This window comes from Diabrotica undecimpunctata, chromosome 8, assembly GCF_040954645.1.
Source record: "Diabrotica undecimpunctata isolate CICGRU chromosome 8, icDiaUnde3, whole genome shotgun sequence".
NCBI classification, from domain to species: domain Eukaryota; kingdom Metazoa; phylum Arthropoda; class Insecta; order Coleoptera; family Chrysomelidae; genus Diabrotica; species Diabrotica undecimpunctata.
The window spans coordinates 80,995,024-81,016,051 of record NC_092810.1 but is presented as its reverse complement, the minus strand read 5'-3'; the positions used below and the strand labels follow the sequence as shown (position 1 = coordinate 81,016,051).

Here is a 21,028-nt window from a genome sequence, read left to right as displayed (position 1 = left end):
TTCTATACCTTTAACACAAATATAATAACACTAATAACTTACTGATATATCCATTTTATTCAATAGACTTGATTTGTTAAATGGTAGATGGTAGATTTCATTATTTTGAATCAATTTGACATCATACTTGTTGAATTTTGTATATATGGAAATTAATTTGTACCCTAAAAATCATAATTTGGGGTTAGACACAAAATTGATACTATAATTGCTATAAAAATGTCTTTCTAATATAATAAAGTGAAAAAAACTTACCAATTTATATTGATGAAAGTTATTTTGAATGGAAATAATTCCTAGATTTTGTCTATAAACAAACAGAACACCATATCGATTATATTTTTAATTAAGGTTATATTTTATTCTCTGATATCGCATCCATTGCCCCATTTGACATGACAGTTTGACCATAGAATAGCCGAACTGTGCTCCGTTGTTCTCTGCTTTGACATAGACAGCGAACAGGGATGTATTTAACACATTTTAAATAATAAAAAAAAAAAAATTGAATTATTAATTTATTAAATTTAATAAGGTATGAGAAAATTAATATTTAAAAAAATAATAAGTAAATTATTTATTTTAAATATTATTTTGGGGTATTGATACAATTAGGGTTTATAGAAAATAATTTATAAGTTATATACTACATAATATTAGATATTTGGTTGTTTTAAATAAGTTATATACTAGAGAATTTAATAAAAATTATTTATGTGAGGGTATTTTTAAGAAATTATCATATAATAATTGTAAAAAGTTGTATTTTAATGTTGTAAATAGATTTAAGTGAGCCATGTGACTAGGCAACCAACTATACATACTCCAAGTGTCATATTAAGAATTTTTACGAATATAAGTGGGGTTATAATAATATATTGTTTGAATTGTGTATTTTATTAAATTAGAGTGTTAGTTACTAATTTGAATGTTTATTCTGATCTGAAAAGCCTAAATGTCAACAAAATTATCAATGGAACATTAACGAATTCTCCAGAGTGCAGAGTGTGACCATTGTTTACGGTCGAACATTCTGGAATAATGATTATGGCGGTGGATCGAACAGATATTTTTTTCGAGAACATCTATATAGAAGTTAATAGAACGAATGGAACATGATCTCTTACCAGATGGTTCTGGAATAGCCAAAAAGATATAAATACCCGTGATTTGGATTCAAGATGGAAGTTTTTTAGTCAGAAGTCAAGCAGTTTATTATGAAAGTTAGTAGATTAGTTAGTGAAGTCAATTGTTCACAGTTTTAGTAAGTCAGTCAAGCAGTTTAATAAGAAATATGAAAGTTAGTTGGAGATAGTCCAATTGTTTAATATAGTGAGTTAAATGAAGATTAAAAATTATGCATATATTTAATGCACATTTATAATTATACACAAATAATTATTGAAGATTATAAAAGTATATTAGAAGAATATTGGATGGACATTGGAAGGAATTAAAATTATATTATGATTGGAGATTAGTATAAATCAACTTATAATAATTGGATATTGGTATATTGAAAAGAAGAATAAATATAAATGGTGTTTGCTGGTTTGCTTGGTGGTATATAAATGCTGGTGAAGAAAAATATATCTTAAATTGGTAGAAGCTGATAATTGGAAAAAGAAATTTCACAAAAACAAGGATAACCGAAGTACGAAGACATTCAGTGGTGATTAGAATATATATAGTGGAAAACAGTTCATTTAGGCATTCAGTGAAAGAAAGGTACAAAATTTTGTTAATATAATTTAGTTAGTGTTATAACAATTTCAATTTTGAAGATAGTTTTTTTAAATTTAACATTGTCTATAGAATTTAATTAGTTTTATAAGAACATCAATTTAAAGATAGTTTATTTTAAATTTACATTGGCTAGGTTAGATATATATGTGTGTTTCATAATAGTTATAATAAAGATAATTTAAAAAAGTACTTACAAACTAATTCTTTGAGAACCGCGATAAAAACCCTATATTATTAAAATTACTCATTGCTCATCATTCAAACAAAAAACACATCATAACAATTTGGCACCCAACGCGGTGGCTCTCTATTTAAAAGAATTAGTTTGGGAAGATAAGTGCTCTCATATAAGTAAATTAATTATCAGTAGAAAGAAAAAATTATAGATTTTATTTTTAATTATATTTGAACAAGTAAAGTCTCAAAATGTCTCAAGGAAAGGAAGGTACAAGAAGCAAAAAGAATGAAGAAGATGTGGAAGTAGAAACACAACCTATACAAGAGGAGAGTTTAGTTCAAGTTCCACAAGATACTGCAGAAATGAATCCAGAAAGAGAGGAAAATGTCAATATGGCAGCTTTGATGTCATTAATGATGCAGATGAACAAGACAATGGAAGAGAATTCAAAAGAAATCAAAGAAGACATGAAAAAAATGGAACAGAAAATGGAAGAGAATACGAAAAAATTGGAAGAGAATTCAAAAGAAGTCAAAGAAGACATGAAAAAAATGGAACAGAAATTGGAAGAGAATTATAGAAAATTAGAAAAGAAAATAGAAGATAATAATAATAAAATTGTAAAACAAATGGATAAAAAACTTGAAGCTGCAGAGAAAAAAGTAGCAAATGAAATAAAAAGTATACGGAATGACTACAAGAAAAGGATAGACAATGAGAGGACAGAAGTAAAGAGGATTATTCAAGATAATAAGATAGATATAGAACAGAAAATAGAGTTACAGAAATGTAACTTAGAAGTAAAAATTAACGAAGACAGGAGAAACACAGAAGAAAAATTAGACGATATACAACAAAATATCCAAATAAATTGTAATCAAATAAGAAATGTGGAACAGAGAATAGATGATATTTCACAAATGAGAGACATAGGGAGACCTTACTTAAATTTAACAAATGAGACTGGGATTAAATTCTCTGGTAATATAAAAAAATTGCATCCTAGAGTATACATAAATAGTTTAAAACATAAATTAAGATTTGTGAATAATATTAATGATATTAAAGATTATATTAGAGTGACATTAAATGACAATGCAGCAACTTGGTTTGCTAGTATTGAGAATGATTTAGATAATTTTCAAACATTTGAAAATAAATTTTTAAATTATTATTGGGGTGAATTAGAGCAAGCCAAGTTTAGAGAAATTCTATATTTTGGAAAGTATAATCAAAATTTAAAATGAAATATGGTAGATTATGCATTGAAATTGATAACAGTTGCAAAATATTTAGAACCACCACTTAGAGAGGATGAAACAGTCTTAAATGTATCTAGACATTTTGATGCTGATGTTGTGCAAACCGTAACTGTACAAAATATTCAAACAATAGATAGTTTTATTAATTTTATTCAAAGAATACAAAGAGGCAATATGACAAGTAATAATAACAACAGAAAAAACAATAATAACTTTCAATATAATAAAAATGATAATCAACAATATAGACAATCATATAATAGATATGGTAATAATTTACAAAATTTTAATAATAATAACAGTAATTATAATAGACAACATTTTAATAACAGTACTAATAATAATAGACAAGATTTTAACAATAGAAGAAATACAGAGCGACCTAACTATAACAGACAGGTAAATTGTGTTCGAAGGAATAGGAGCTGCGAAGACAGGGAACGAAATCGTACAAGGCAAGAAAATGTGAGTAGAAGTCATAGTAGGGAAAGACATAGTACATCAGATCCAAGTGGTCAGATACAATCTGACAATTCTAATAATCAAAATTTTGTGCAGTAAACTTTCTGAATTACAAGTTAGGCCATTGCTATTATGAAAAACCTTCTGAATTTATTTCTTTAGATGAGGATAAAATTATTGACTCTATTAATTTAATTTATATAAATGCTTTGGCCAAAAATAAAATGATTAAAATTATGATAGATACTGGTTCAGAAAGTACTTTAGTCTCGGAGAATTTTATTTTTAATACATTAAAACTATCAGATATAATAAAGATTCCAAAAATTAAAATTATTGGTGCAAATAATAAGAAGTTGGGTGAAATTGATAAACTAGCCAATTTTAAAATTAATATTCTTAATAAAGAAATTAATATGCAAGGATTTATTGTCAAGGATTTATGTGTTGATATATTAATGGGAAATGATGAATTGGAAAAGAAGAAAGTAAAGATAGATTTTGAAGAAAAAATGGTAACTTTGGAAGGGCAAATAATTAAATTTATGCAGAAAGATGAGGTGGAAGAAGGAATAAGAGTTGATAGGATATTATTAAAAGAAAATAATGATGTTTATGAAGAAGAAATGTATTTTGATGATAGGGAAATGTCCCAAAAGAATGTAAAGAATAATTATTGTAGTGAATATTTAAGGAATGGAAATTTTAAGCAGATGGATGCCTACGAGGCGGAGTGCGTAAAATTGGAAGCAAGGAATAATGAGTACATAATGAAGAATAATGTTATTTGTAAAGAAGAAGATATGATGAAAGTTGTAAATTGCCCTGAAAAACATAAATCAATAATCGTTTCCATATTGCAGCAACACAAGGGACTTGTCAATAAAGAAAATAGAATTGCACAAAATTATATCCATAGTATAAAAGTTAAAGAAGAAAAAGATTTTAAAACAAAATCATACCCAATACCATATAAATACAGAGAAGAAGTAAACAAAACAATTAATAATATGTTAGAAGATGGAATCATTGAGAAGGCAGACACACGTTTTATTAACCCCATAGTAGTAGTACGAAAAAGATCAGGTGAAATCAGGTTATGTTTGGATGCAAGGAATATTAACAAGATTACTGAAAAGCAATTTGAAGCACCAATGAGTATAGATGGAATACTAGGAAGAATTACAGGAATGTCATTTTTCACTAAAATCGATTTACAGCATAGTTTCTGGTTAATACCTCTAGAAAGAAAAAGTAGACAGTATACAGGATTTCAGATGGATGGAGTAGTATATCAATTCAAAGTAGTACCATTTGGACTTCAATCATCTTGCAGTGCTCTATGTAGATGTCTTCATGATATTTTGGATCAATATGAACATTTTGTAATTCACTACATTGATGATATATTAATTTTTTCTAAAACGGCTGAAGATCATGAGAAACACCTAAAAATTATAATAAATAGATTAGACAAAGTTGGACTAAAAATAAATCAAGAAAAATGTACATTTTTTCAAAAAGAAGTCATATATCTAGGTTATAAACTTAACTAAGGGAATCGAAATGGATCCAGAACGGACACAAGTCATTCAGGAATATAAAACACCACACAATTTAAGAACTTTAAGAGGATTTATTGGAATAATTAATTATTATAAAAGGATGATACCAGATCTAAGTGTAAAAGAACTTCCATTACTTGAACTACTGAGAAAAGGTGTAAAATGGAGATGGGATCAGAGAAGAGAACTAGCATTTCAAGAGATTAAAAACATTTTTCTGTCAAATTTGAAAATATACTATCCTGACTACACACAGCCATTCATATTAAGAACAGATGCATCAATAGAGAGATTATCAGGGGTATTATTACAAATACATGATGGGGTCGAATACCCAATACAATTCATTTCAAGAATCACAAAGCCACATGAAAAGGGTTACTCAGTTTCAGAATTAGAACTAGCAAGTATAATACACTGTGTCACAAAATTAAGATTTTATTTGTTGGGTAATGAATTTACAATAGAAACAGATCACCAAGCTTTAACATCTATATTAAATAACAAATATGGAAACAGTAGAATACATCGGTGGAGTCTAATACTTAGTGAATACTGCTTTGAAATCAAATACATTTCTGGAAAATCCAATATAGTGGCAGATGCTTTATCAAGGTTAGAAAATACATCACAAAAAGGGCAGCGAACAATAAAAATTGGATTAAATCAATTAGTAGAAAGTACTGGATTATATTCTAAAGAAGAAATTATAAGAGATCAGATCAATTTGAGCGAAAAACAAAAAGTCCTTAGGAGAGATGGAGTATATTATAAAATAATAAATGGCATAGAAGTATATGTAATAACTAGAACTTTAGCAAAGAAAATATTGAAAAATTTACATAACAATTATATGCATATTGGTTCAAGAAAGCTATGGATGCTATTTAGGGACAATTATTTTGCAAAGAATGACATAAGTATAGCAAAAGAAATTACTACCCAATGCCCAATATGTCAACTAAACAAAGAAAATAATTTCAAAAACCAGAACACATATAAATCTAATGTTGTATATGAAAAACTAAATAGAGTTTCCATGGATTTTATTTCAAATTTAGTTCTCAGTCCAACAGGAAAAAAGCATATACTAGTGATAGTTGATTTATATACAAAATTTATTAAACTATATCCCTGCTCGAGAACAAATGTTAAAACATTAAAATTATATATTAATCAATTTTTCGAGGAAATAGGACCATTTAGAAATTGCATAATAGATAATGCTACATATTTTAACAACCAAAAATTTCGGACATTTTGTGAGAAAAAGGGAATCAACATTCATTTTACAAGTATCAGACATCCTCAGGCAAATCCTGCAGAAAGATATATTAAAGAAGTTATAAAATGTGAAAGAAATAATAAGTTAGACTTACTCACAATCAATTTAATTTAACTAATCGGACGACCGGTTTCGCTTTCTACAATATGCAAAGCATCTTCAGGTCACGATACAAAGTTAAAATGCTGAAAACAATAATCCCTTATTAGGGTGTTGTCTAATAAAGATAAAAACATAGGTAGGTGATACAAATTATATAAATTACAGTAATTATGCCAATATTACATGTCTGTGGTTTTATAAATGAATAAAATTAATAATAATAAAATGTTTAAGCAGACAAGGTAAGACCCACAAATTGGTAACATCGTCTATTAAACTGTAATGAATCAATAAATAAATGAACAACTAAATAAACATTACTTACATGCCGGTACTCTATTAATTGATGGTTGAAAGAACATGGTTCAAACTATCTTGGATTGTTGATTGGAGAACTCAGGTTAACTATTGTAATTGTTTAACAGTAAACTGGGAAGTTCTTGAGGAGACAGATTTTATCCAATGAAGTAGAGATAAGTGGAATGTATTGTTTGTTTTATGAAAGTAATGTTCTATACCATTAATTTCTTTAAAGTTATTTAAGTTTATTCTGGAGATATATTTATGAAATATGTGTTATTTATTGAGATTTTATGTTTTGTTCTGGAAGGTGACAGTTGTAAGACAATGAATAGGATCCATTCCTATTCCTATTCATTGTCTTACAACTGTCACCTTCCAGAACAAAACATAAAATCTCAATAAATAACACATATTTCATAAATATATCTCCAGAATAAACTTAAATAACTTTAAAGAAATTAATGGTATAGAACATTACTTTCATAAAACAAACAATACATTCCACTTATCTCTACTTCATTGGATAAAATCTGTCTCCTCAAGAACTTCCCAGTTTACTGTTAAACAATTACAATAGTTAACCTGAGTTCTCCAATCAACAATCCAAGATAGTTTGAACCATGTTCTTTCAACCATCAATTAATAGAGTACCGGCATGTAAGTAATGTTTATTTAGTTGTTCATTTATTTATTGATTCATTACAGTTTAATAGACGATGTTACCAATTTGTGGGTCTTACCTTGTCTGCTTAAACATTTTATTATTATTAATTTTATTCATTTATAAAACCACAGACATGTAATATTGGCATAATTACTGTAATTTATATAATTTGTATCACCTACCTATGTTTTTATCTTTATTAGACAACACCCTAATAAGGGATTATTGTTTTCAGCATTTTAACTTTGTATCGTGACCTGAAGATGCTTTGCATATTGTAGAAAGCGAAACCGGTCGTCCGATTAGTTAAATTAAATTGATTGTGAGTAAGTCTAACTTATTATTTCTTTCACCTTTTGAAATGGACTCACACAAGCAACACATTCAAGTTATAAAATATTTAAGGATACTGTGCCAAAATCAACACGAAACTTGGCAGCAACATATACCACAAGTAGAGTATTTTTTAAATAATACACATAATTTGAATACAGAGGAAGTACCAGAATATTTAATGTTTGGCCATATAGGAAACAGAAAGTGGATTAGTGAATATACTCAGGATATGTTAGAACAAGTAATGCAGAAAGTGAATAACCGAATTAGGAGGAAAGCTGAAAAATATATCAGAAGACAAAATCGAAATATAAAAAAACCAATCACATTTCAAAAAGGAGACCTAGTGTTAATTCGTTCACTTAGAAAAAGTAATGTTAAAGAAAACCGTTGTAAGAAATTACAACCAATGTTTGAAGGTCCATATACAATTGAAAATCAGAATGGACTAAATAGTTATGTGTTAATAGATGCAGAGAACAGACTAAGAGGCATATTTCATATCAACGACATTTTTCAATATCATGAAGAGATTGAATAATGATTTCTATACCTTTAACACAAATATAATAACACTAATAACTTACTGATATATCCATTTTATTCAATAGACTTGATTTGTTAAATGGTAGATTTCATTATTTTGAATCAATTTGACATCATACTTGTTGAATTTTGTATATATGGAAATTAATTTGTACCCTAAAAATCATAATTTGGGGTTAGACACAAAATTAATACTATAATTGCTATAAAAATGTCTTTCTAATATAATAAAGTGAAAAAAAACTTACCAATTTATATTGATGAAAGTTATTTTGAATGGAAATAATTCCTAGATTTTGTCTATAAACAAACAGAACACCATATCGATTATATTTTTAATTAAGGTTATATTTTATTCTCTGATATCGCATCCATTGCCCCATTTGACATGACAGTTTGACCATAGAATAGCCGAACTGTGCTCCGTTGTTCTCTGCTTTGACATAGACAGCGAACAGGGATGTATTTAACACATTTTAAATAATAAAAAAAAAAAATTGAATTATTAATTTATTAAATTTAATAAGGTATGAGAAAATTAATATTTAAAAAAATAATAAGTAAATTATTTATTTTAAATATTATTTTGGGGTATTGATACAATTAGGGTTTATAGAAAATAATTTATAAGTTATATACTACATAATATTAGATATTTGGTTGTTTTAAATAAGTTATATACTAGAGAATTTAATAAAAATTATTTATGTGAGGGTATTTTTAAGAAATTATCATATAATAATTGTAAAAAGTTGTATTTTAATGTTGTAAATAGATTTAAGTGAGCCATGTGACTAGGCAACCAACTATACATACTCCAAGTGTCATATTAAGAATTTTTACGAATATAAGTGGGGTTATAATAATATATTGTTTGAATTGTGTATTTTATTAAATTAGAGTGTTAGTTACTAATTTGAATGTTTATTCTGATCTGAAAAGCCTAAATGTCAACAAAATTATCAATGGAACATTAACGAATTCTCCAGAGTGCAGAGTGTGACCATTGTTTACGGTCGAACATTCTGGAATAATGATTATGGCGGTGGATCGAACAGATATTTTTTTCGAGAACATCTATATAGAAGTTAATAGAACGAATGGAACATGATCTCTTACCAGATGGTTCTGGAATAGCCAAAAAGATATAAATACCCGTGATTTGGATTCAAGATGGAAGTTTTTTAGTCAGAAGTCAAGCAGTTTATTATGAAAGTTAGTAGATTAGTTAGTGAAGTCAATTGTTCACAGTTTTAGTAAGTCAGTCAAACAGTTTAATAAGAAATATGAAAGTTAGTTGGAGATAGTCCAATTGTTTAATATAGTGAGTTAAATGAAGATTAAAAATTATGCATATATTTAATGCACATTTATAATTATACACAAATAATTATTGAAGATTATAAAAGTATATTAGAAGAATATTGGATGGACATTGGAAGGAATTAAAATTATATTATGATTGGAGATTAGTATAAATCAACTTATAATAATTGGATATTGGTATATTGAAAAGAAGAATAAATATAAATGGTGTTTGCTGGTTTGCTTGGTGGTATATAAATGCTGGTGAAGAAAAATATATCTTAAATTGGTAGAAGCTGATAATTGGAAAAAGAAATTTCACAAAAACAAGGACAACCGAAGTACGAAGACATTCAGTGGTGATTAGAATATATATAGTGGAAAACAGTTCATTTAGGCATTCAGTGAAAGAAAGGTACAAAATTTTGTTAATATAATTTAGTTAGTGTTATAACAATTTCAATTTTGAAGATAGTTTTTTTAAATTTAACATTGTCTATAGAATTTAATTAGTTTTATAAGAACATCAATTTAAAGATAGTTTATTTTAAATTTACATTGGCTAGGTTAGATATATATGTGTGTTTCATAATAGTTATAATAAAGATAATTTAAAAAAGTACTTACAAACTAATTCTTTGAGAACCGCGATAAAAACCCTATATTATTAAAATTACTCATTGCTCATCATTCAAACAAAAAACACATCATAACAATTATATATATATATATATATATATATATATATATATATATATATATATATATATATATATAATATAGAAATTTTTTTGTCTACCATCCTTGTTAACATCCATTTGTATTTTGCAAAAAATCACGTGTATAGCGACAATTTTTTCACTGGCTAAAAAAAGTCTCGATTTTATGATAGTTTTTTATTGAAGTTTATTTTTTTTATTATTTCACATATCTACAATCTAATCACTATATCCATAATAATACTTTTTTAATTTTAAAAATATTGAAAGTTATAGTTTAATTATATTGAACACTCATAATCTTAAAATATATTGAATTTTAAACAACATAAGGCGATGAATAATAACTTTTTAGAAATAAATAGTTGAACTTCGCCAGCTGTTACAAAACTAATTCTACCTTGAATCTCAGCAAAAGCTGGATTATAGTTCTCAATGTACCATTGTGTAATATCTACGTCGCCCAAATCGGTATTCGTTCTGTCGTAGGTATTTTCTTTTAAAATATAATGCCCATCGTTGCCGTTGGCCAGAAAATCTTGCAGAATGATTGTGTAATTCATAGAAAGATCTATGTCCGTATAAATTGGTACATCACATTTTCCACATCTTAATTTGACAGAAACTACCCTAGACATCGGTGGCTTAGATCTATCATAGACCACTCGAAGACCAGACACTTGTAGAAATTCACCAAATGAAGTCTCACCCTCACTTCTAATGCCTAGTTCCAAAGTTTTGACCAAATCTTTACCTTTAATTTTTAAAGTTACTACCTGATTACCAAAGGGCAAAGCGGCTAGCAGTTCTCCCCGACTGACTGATTTCATTGGACCTGGGGTGATTGTAGTTCTGATAGCTCCACCGTTTGCAATACCTATCGGCGCATTCGTCCAACTTTCAGCAGATTGTGTTGCCATGTAGAGTACAAAAGCATCTGTTATTAAATTACCAAAGTTGCATTCCTCGTGTCTACAGCTGCTGGTGCTTCCATCTAAGGTAACTTGTAGTGCCCCCGCTTTTAAATTATTAACTTTGTCTACCTCTGGTCGATATATTTCTAATTGTTCCAAAATATCTTCATCCTCTGCTAAGTAGTTTTCAAGCAGTATTGGTTGACCAGAATAAGCAATTACTTCACCATTGTCGTTGAAAGTAAGATTCAGTCTTCCTAAAAGAAAAGTATGGTTAGTAGACCCAGCATGCAGTACTACATAATATTTCAACACCGAAACTACTCATTGGTATTAAAATGTTAATTAAAAAACCATAATGTTATATTTATTAAGAGGGAATTAGTATACTCAGAAATATATAATAAAGAAGTAATATATTTAGTAGTTGAATATAAATCATATCAAATAAATACGCAACACTAAAGATTGCTCTAAAATTGTTTTATTTTTAGTTATGTAAGCAAAGCCGAAAATTTAAGCAAGAATTAAATAAGACTCTTCATAACATCTTATAGCCTTGTCGGGGCTGTCCAAAATAGTTTAATTTGGTGGTAGTTGGTTAGTTAGTGATAGTCGGACCTTAGCTTTTTTGTAGAAATGTCTTTTTTACAGAAATAAGTAGAATTTGAGTATGCTTCACCTGAAATCCAGAAAAAATGTAACGAGGAATTCTTTATAGACCCATATTTTTCAGCATGTTATTTTGAATATTTGAAATATTATATTCTGATTATATCCTGAAAAATTGTTAAAATAACTCTTTGGAAATAAGTTATGAGAACGGAAAACGCTTTAAAATTTCTGAAAAATTGACACGTCAAGTTTTTTGCGATATCTCCAAAACATTGGTATAAAGAAAAATGAAATACTTGTTTTTGGTTTTTGCCTAATAATTTTATAATTCAGCTCTGACCAGCTGTTTGTGTGAAAACTATTTGTTTTCTAAAAATCGCCAATTTTTTTATATAAAAGGACAAACAAGCTTTTAAACACCTTAAAAACATATCGATAAATTAAATAAGCCTGGGAAATTTTTTGAAATATATAGTAAGTCGTAAATTTATTTTTGCGATCTTAATTTCGACGCTTCACCTCTCATAAGGAACACTTATAGTAGCTCAAACTGAAATGAAATGATCTTCGTCTATAGGGCCGTTATAGTAATACAACATGCCTGAGTACGCTAGTAGCGCTATATACGGTTCCATCGTATACACATATTTGATATACATTTTGTCCTTTGTTGCGAGCTAATTTTTGGGAGATACTCCAGTATACCAAGTCACCTAGGGCTCGATAACATGGCAAGAGCCCCACCAGATACTTCAGAGAGAGAGCTCCTTTTGATACCGTAGGTATCTGGGATGAGTGAATTTTCACTTTAGAGGGAGTGTGAGCCGTATGGCTAAATCTGATAATTATATTATAAATAAGAATAAATTATTATTAATTTATATATATATATATATATATATATATATATATGTATATATATATATATATATATATATATATATATATATATATATATATTTAAAATGAAATTGGCAAACTTATTATAAAAAGTCCGACCCTAGATCAACTCTGTACAGCTTTCAATTGGACTATTATAAAAAAATATATATTTTCGTCTTTTTAAATAAGGAGATTGAAAAAAATTTATTGATATAATGTATTTGATATAAATTATATGATCTACTTTTTTAATAACTATACTAATAATGTTAGTTAAGTATATTGTGTGTGGGTGCGTGCGTGTGTAGGTATGTGCGTGTGTGTATGTGTGTGCGTGTGTTGTCCTTTAGCAAGTTAAATTAGCAATTAAGTGGGGCGAATTAGGTAAAATCATGCAATTAAATATTAAAGGAAAACCAAGTTATTACTTATTGTTAACCAAAATGTAAAATGTTAAGACATGCTTGAGCTTACTTTAAAAAAATATTTTTTAACACTTCTTGTAATGAAATTCTTCTCATTATTTTCTAATTAAGGTTACCGCCAAATTTTAAATTTAAAATAAACTGCTTGTTTTTTAACTAACACTCTATAAGAAATATTCAAGACCTGTAGTTTCATCTTTAGGCCTTTATACAACGATCACAGAAAAAAATTCAATAAACGTGGTGAGTTTTTATTAAAAACAAATGTATCTTATACAGAGCAAAAATAATTCTTACAATAAGGTAAAATAACTAACAAAATAAGAAGGTACTTTTCATCACCAAAATTGAGTAAACAATATTAAACGATAAAAATACTGAACCTCTGCTTACTTCATCACGTTTGATAAAAGTAATTCTTCCTTCAACCTCAGCAAAAACTGGCGTATATTTATTAAAATACGAGACTACAGTATCGACATCAGTCACTTTTTCGTACGCTAAATCCATAGCCTTTTCTTTGAGAACGTGAAAACCATCCATGCCATCTGTCAAATACTTCGAAGTGATAATTGTATAGTTTTTTGAAAGATTTAAATCACTGTAGAGCGGTACACTACAATTTCCGCACCTGAGTTTCACAGACACTACTCTTGAGAAAGATGGTTTTGAAGCGTCATATACAACTTTTATCCCAGATACTTGTAGAAACTCCCCTCTTGATGTTTCTCCATTTCCTCTAATTCCACACTCCAAAGTTTGCACTAGGTCAGCTCCCGATAATTTAAAAGTCACGAGATCTTTGGCATAAGGTAAAGCAGATATAATTTCGCCTTTTGTAATAGTGCCTTTATGTGTTGGATTGATAGCTGCTCGTATACCTCCAGCATTTGTTATACCAATAGGAGCGTCTGTCCAAACCGTTTGAGAGCTTGATGCTTTGTACAGTACAAAAGCATCTGCTATTAAGTTTCCAAAATTGCACTCTCCCAATCTGCAACTACTGTCCTCACCGTCCAACGTTACCAATGAGCTTCCCACTTCTACGCTGTTCAATTTCTCAATTCCGGGTTTATATTTTTCTAGAAGCTCTAAAACGTCTTTATCCTGCGGTATTAAGTTTTTCAATAATATTGGTTGGCCGTAAGTATGAAGTAAATCACCGTTGTCGTCGAATTTCAGATTAAGTTTACCTGTAACATAAAATATGTTAGAATCACAGAACAATAAAATATATGATATGGTTTTGTATTGAAAATTTGTAGAAACATCACAATTAAGCGACATGGTATGTATTTATTTTTTATATTTTTATAGTTAATGTCTTAGTATGTGGTTGAAAAGACGAATACTCCATTTACAGATTCAAAATTATAGAATAATAAGTTAAGGTTAATATTAATTTAACACATGTACTTTACTGCATTCTTAAACAAAATATTCTTTATAATATAAATTCAAATTTTAAAAAAAGACTTTAAATAAACTCAATAAAATATAAAATCCCCGAATTCGTTCGGGACGTTATATAAAATAACATTAATATGGATATGTTTTACTTAAAAGTACAGCTATTTCAGCGAATAATCATTCCGAAAAATGCCAAAAAAAAAACAAAACATAGGGCAAGAAAATATCATACAAAAGAGAAGGTGTCGAAATTATAAACGGTAGAAATAAGATAGGAACTACTAGGAGTAATAGAAAGTACTTCTAGGAACTACATAGATCCATAAATAGAAGGTAACAAACAGAAGGGAAGAGGGAAATTCAGAATGGGTGCCCATAGCACATAGTAAATATCTAAATAGCTAGAATACTGTTGAATATATGTTTTGTAGAACGGAAATGTCTGATGATCTGATCGTATAAGTGAGCTTAGAAGCTGCCGACCAACAAGTCTACTATACCAAACATATAAACTTAAATAAGAACAAACAGATCAACAAATAAATTCGTAATTTATCAGTTACTAATGCAAGCAAACTTCTGGAAAAAATACCAAACATTAGATCGTATTTAAACATTAAGGAAATCTTGGAGATGACAACAGAGTATACCTAATATGGAATTAAATCTGCTTTTTATATACTTATATTACAATATATTTGATATTTCAGACAGACAGCAAAATTATAAAATTAAAAAAAGAAATAAGACCGGAGCATAAAATTTAAAAAAAGAAATAAGACCAGAGCATACTTAATCACCAAAACTATTTACGTTTACTTTGAAATATTTTTAAGCAAATACACTTGAAAAATAGAGGAATTAACCACCTAAACTATGAAAACAATTTATTTCTAATAAAAGAAAATCTACAGAAATTACAATTTATGTTAACGAAATCAAAAGAAATGTCGAACAATCTAAGACTAACTGTGAATACGATCAAAAGAAAGATATTAAGTAACAGCAGAGAAACATAAAACAAATTACTATTAAGTTCGAAAACATGAACATAAGAGTTATAGATAAAATATATTTCCTTGGGACAAGAACTATAAGAAAAAAGACGGCTTAATAGACAGGGAAATAAGTAAAAAAAGGACCCTGTTTGTGACACTGAACCAGCCAGGCAAACGACAGTTGTTTTGAACAGTATGGACCTCTTTAACAAAAATCTATATGTTTCCTGCTGTCGATTTTTTGAACTTAATTAATTATTAACAAATTAAGGTCAAAAAACGGTAAATTATAGCTTTTTTCGTCTATCAGCAAAAAGTAAAGCGTTTGAAACAAATTTAAGACGAGAAGAAACTGATAAGTCATATAAAAATCTTCAAAATGGCGTTTTCTAAACGTTCCTCTTCTTATTTGTTGATTAGAAAGTTGCAAAACAAGTCACAAATTTCGGTTTTTTATAAATGTTAATAACTTTTTTTTAAATAAACTTATGACCTTTATATTACATACAATGTTGGGTCTTGTGATGTTTAAAATAAGATTAACATTTCAAGTCGATCGGTCAAAGAGTTTAAAAGTTATTTAATTTGTTTATCCCAAATTAAATTTTTTTGCAACAATATAAGTCAGAAAATTAAATAGGTATATTAAATATACGGATAGATTATAAAAGAAGAAGATTTATTCTATTAATATTATTAACCCTAGTACCACAACATGGGGTCGCCCGTGACCCTGCAGTTTCATTTTTTTTAAGCACGCTTGCGCGCAGTTAAGACACTGGGCTGAAATTCCACGTAGTCTCAGTTCTCGTTTGTATGTTCTGGTGTGAATACGTATTTTTTGACCTGACTTTCGTTTTCGCGGATAATAAGGATTTGAATTGGTTTTGACCCCACGTTGTGGTTTATGTTATAATATTGTACGGTAAGCTAAATTTATTATTTTTAGAGCTTTCGAACGAGTTATACAAAGACGAGAATGACGATATGGCATACGAGGAGTCCTTAGATGAAAACGATAGCGAAGACGAGGATGTCTTAATCAACGATTCTGCATCGGTGAGTGTACTATTAGAGAATTGCAGGAGGGAACAGACAATAATGAGGAAGCTATGGAAACAGATGCTACAGATGACCGTCCTGGATTTTTTGCTCGTAATGGTTTTAAGTGGTACTCGCAGCCATTAATTTCGAAGAGAACGAGGACCTCGGCAAAAAATTTAGTTGTACATTCACCTGCCCAAAACAAAAATGTAAAAACACTAAAAGCCCGAAAGAAATGTGGCAATTTTTACCAATAAAATTTTAGAGATAATTGTCAACAGCACAAATAGAGAAATAGAAATTCAAAAATCAAAATTTACTTCGGAACAACGATACATACAAGAAATATATAAAGCAGAACTTAAGGCTTTGTTTGGGCTGTTATACTTTGCAGGACTTCTAAAAAAAACATATCTTTCCCTCGAAGACATCTGGTCAGAAAAATTTGGCTTAGCAATATTTCGTAATACACTGACAAAAAACCGGTTTGAATTTCTTTTAAACTGCTTCTATAAATCTATTTATAGAAAACTGCGCAAGCTTGTATACTCCTTATGAATATGTAACTATAGATGAGCAGCTATTAAACTTTAGGGGTCGTTGCCCATTCAAAATGTACTTACCTAGCAAACCAGACAAATATGGTATTAAAATTATTATGATGTGCGACGCCAAAACTAATTATACGTGTTCTGCAATTCCTTATACACGAAAAGATCCAAACAGAAGGCCTGAAGATGGTTCTATTCCAATGCAATATGTTATGAAACTATCGAAAACAATAGCAGGAACAAATCGTAACATAACAATGGACAACTGGTTTTCATCGATCGAGTTAGCAAAAAAACTTCTTGAAAATAAACTTACCATGGTAGGAACTCTCCGCAAAAATAAAAGAGAAATACCGGTACAATTTCTAGATGTAAAACGCAGTGAAATCTCCTCATCAGCGTTTGCTTTTTAAAAGATGTAACCCAAGTTTCAGAAAAGAAAAATGCGTTCTACTTATAAGTTCTATGCATTTTGGAGACGAAATAAATGCAGAAACAAAAAAGCCACTAATTACAATGTTCTACAATTCGACTAAAGGTGGGGTCGATACGTTTGATCAACTCTATCATTCGAAGACAGTTACTCGAAAGACGAGAAGGTGGCCTTTAAGGATTCTGTATGGAATGTTATATGCTGCTGGAATCAATTCTATTGTGTTACATCAATTTCAAACATTGCCGAATTGTAACGTCAGTTCTACTTTTCTCAAAAACTTAGCTGATTCTTTGATGGAAGATTATATGGAGCAAAGAGTAGAAAATAACCGACTGCCAAGAAAGTTAAGATAATCTCTGAGACAATACCTTGGATATCCTGAGGAACTACCACCCCAAGAGCCACAAAAGCGTTCACATGGTTGTGATTTTTGTCCAAAATCTCGTGACCTTAAAGAACGCCATATTTGTATTCATCGTGGAAAAAATATATGTGCAGAACATCAATTTAGCATCAATTTTGTGAAATATGTAAATTTTAATCTTGATTTAAATATTTTGTATTGGTCAGATTTGTTTCTATGTTATTTTTACTACTAAAAAATGGTTATTTTTATTTTGTTGTTTATTTGTTAATCATACTCTTATTTCGGTATTTACTGTAGAAACATTAAACTGTCATATAATAAACTATTTAAAAATAAAATAGTACCAAATACATTTTTGATTTGTCATATTTGAGTAAGTTTTTATTAGGGTCAAAGGCGACCCCAAGTTGTGGTTTATGTTCCAGTTCCCTCACGTTGTGGTTCTAGGGTTTAAAAAACACAAGTAAAAATAATTTTAAATATTGCAAAATAATTTGGCAAAAACATGTCAATTTTTGGCTTATAAACAATTAGAATAACTTTTTAACTATGACTGCAAAAAACTGATTTTTTCATATTTTGACAGCCTGAATTTTTTTACAAATTTAAAAGGAAAAAAGTTGACATAGGACACTTTGGGACGAAGTTAGTGTCTTTTTTTTTATAAATTGATAGCAGCTTTGTTTATAACAATTAAGAGACGTTATTAGGGTCATCGGAAAGAACATACTTTAAGGTTTTAATGTAAAAATTCAAAAAAGATTACATTTTAATGGAATCGTTCACAAAGCTTCTTAATTGGGGTCTTTAAAATTGGTCGGCTTTGAAACTAGTGAGAGCGCAGGAGGGAGAAGGAGCTGTTAGCTGTATCTCTGTTTCTTGTTTATAGATTTCGACATTTCTTGCAAGCTTGGAAAATAAATAATCCCAGATGAACTAGGTTTTATTTCTTGCTAAGCATGCTAGGCGTGTGACTTTTGTCGAAAAAGTTCGATTTCATACCCACATACTGAAACTTGTTTTAATCGATATTATTATGATGCCAATATGCTGTGCTCACAAGTTTGAAAATTTTCCATGGCAATCTATTTATGTATAACAATTTTTTTTTTTAATAATTTGTTAGTTATTAGTTAGAGTTATTTCAAGACGAAAATAATTCTTATGATATTTATGTAAAACGCTTATTTTAAACGTAAAGGGCAAATAAAATACTGAGATAGCCGAAAAAAACAATTTTAGAATATATAGACTTGATGAACGTCCAAACTTTAACGTTTGAAACACATTGTTTATTTCTTACCATAATCTGAATCTCATTTTAATCGGAAGAATATGATGCTGCAATATTACAGTAAAAAATTTATCCAAAGTATACCACGAGTACTTGCTTAATATATAATATATATTTATATATATATATATATATATATATATATATATATATATATATATATATATATATATATATATATAGTTATAAGTTAACATGCTCCTTTTCTAACTTGGCTGCACCGTACTGAAGACGACTAATATTCAGAAATACGTATATAAGGTTGCCTTCCATCGATGTACCTTTTTTAGTTTTCTGTTTTGCCAGACATGCCACTACATTTTACTCTTAGTATTCACTCGCATTATCCCTTTCCATATATATATATATATATATATATATATATATATATATATATATATATATATATATTATATGAGAAAATTTTTTTATAATTAAAATATTAAATCATTTTTAATCCTTTTACCCCTATTGCTGAGACGCCGATGGCCGTATTTGCAAATAATATATAGGTGGTCGTGTTTACCATTAGACAATTTTATTGCACCCTACCGACTTTTCGAATAATGGAATTCCCACGTACCGATAGGTCGTACTTCTCAAAACACGGAAGGTCCGACTTATTATTCTCGTTACTCCTCGGTTAATCCTTTCCGGTTTCAGGCGATTTTTTTTTTGATAAATTTGGTAAACGTCGTCGAAGTTATATAGTAATTTTCTGAGATAACGTAATTCAGGAAGTTTTATGTTTCTCACGTTTGCAATTACTAGGACCGTTATTTTCGATATCGTTAGAACTTTTACCTTCCTAGAAATACATACAGGCCAGCCTGTCATTTTTAAGTGGGGGATATGCCACCTATTTTTGGGGAAGCTTGTGAAATTAGGAGAGAAAGAACGGCACTTCTGGCTAGGCGATCTTTGCGTCAAGACGCTTGCTGATATTACCGTTTCTGTGAATTTTTTTCTTTAAGTGTCTATACATTTAAGTGTTTCAGTTCTTAATCTAAGACCATATTAGATTAAAGATTGGTATAAACTACCTATAAGTTAATTAATTTCAGTGTTTATTACAAGTAAAGTATTTAGCTTCAGTGAAGAGTGCAGCAGTCATTAAGACTTATTGTAAGTTATCATAATCATTTTATCTTCAACTATCTGGGCGAATCTCCGTCGACTATTTCTTCTGCTGTAGTTAAGGTTAACGACTGAGTTAGCTTTCAATCAAGGAACATTTAATATTTTCATACGAACTTTCAATTAACTATTAAGAACTTCCAAATTAAGAATATTTAATTCTCAGTTAAGCATTAAACAACAGTGCGATATAGAAAATTATCTTAAAACTAAGTGCGGTTGGTTTCATTGTTATAATATAGAATTCTTGTAACTTTTTTATTATTCTTTTTTTTTATTTTATTAACGCATCAACCACGCAGGGTCATTAGCGTATTTAGATTAATACAATATAGATATAATAAGTAAAATATACATTAGTTTACAATAATAATAATAATAATATCTTTGTGTGTTACAATGTACATTTTAGATCTTTTGAAGAAGTTGGCAGTCTTTAAGATAGGAAAATATTTTTCGGGTGTCTGTATTTTCTTCTAGGG

General features: G+C 28.8%; 1 protein-coding gene across 4 annotated transcripts in view; it reads right to left on the bottom strand.

Moving 5' to 3' along the window:
- Nucleotides 1-10,635: 10,635 nt before the first annotated feature.
- LOC140447717 (protein 5NUC-like) overlaps nucleotides 10,636-21,028 on the bottom strand; it is a 174,644-nt gene continuing 164,251 nt past the window's right edge. For 2 of the 4 annotated variants that reach the window (XM_072540531.1, XM_072540533.1), the window contains one exon: nucleotides 10,636-11,644. In XM_072540531.1, the coding sequence (XP_072396632.1) occupies nucleotides 10,776-11,644 (869 nt within the window). In that variant the 3' untranslated portion in view covers nucleotides 10,636-10,775. Of the gene's footprint in view, nucleotides 11,645-13,544; nucleotides 14,503-21,028 lie in introns of those variants that run through there. The other 2 variants (XM_072540528.1, XM_072540532.1) reach the window with 1 other exon arrangement.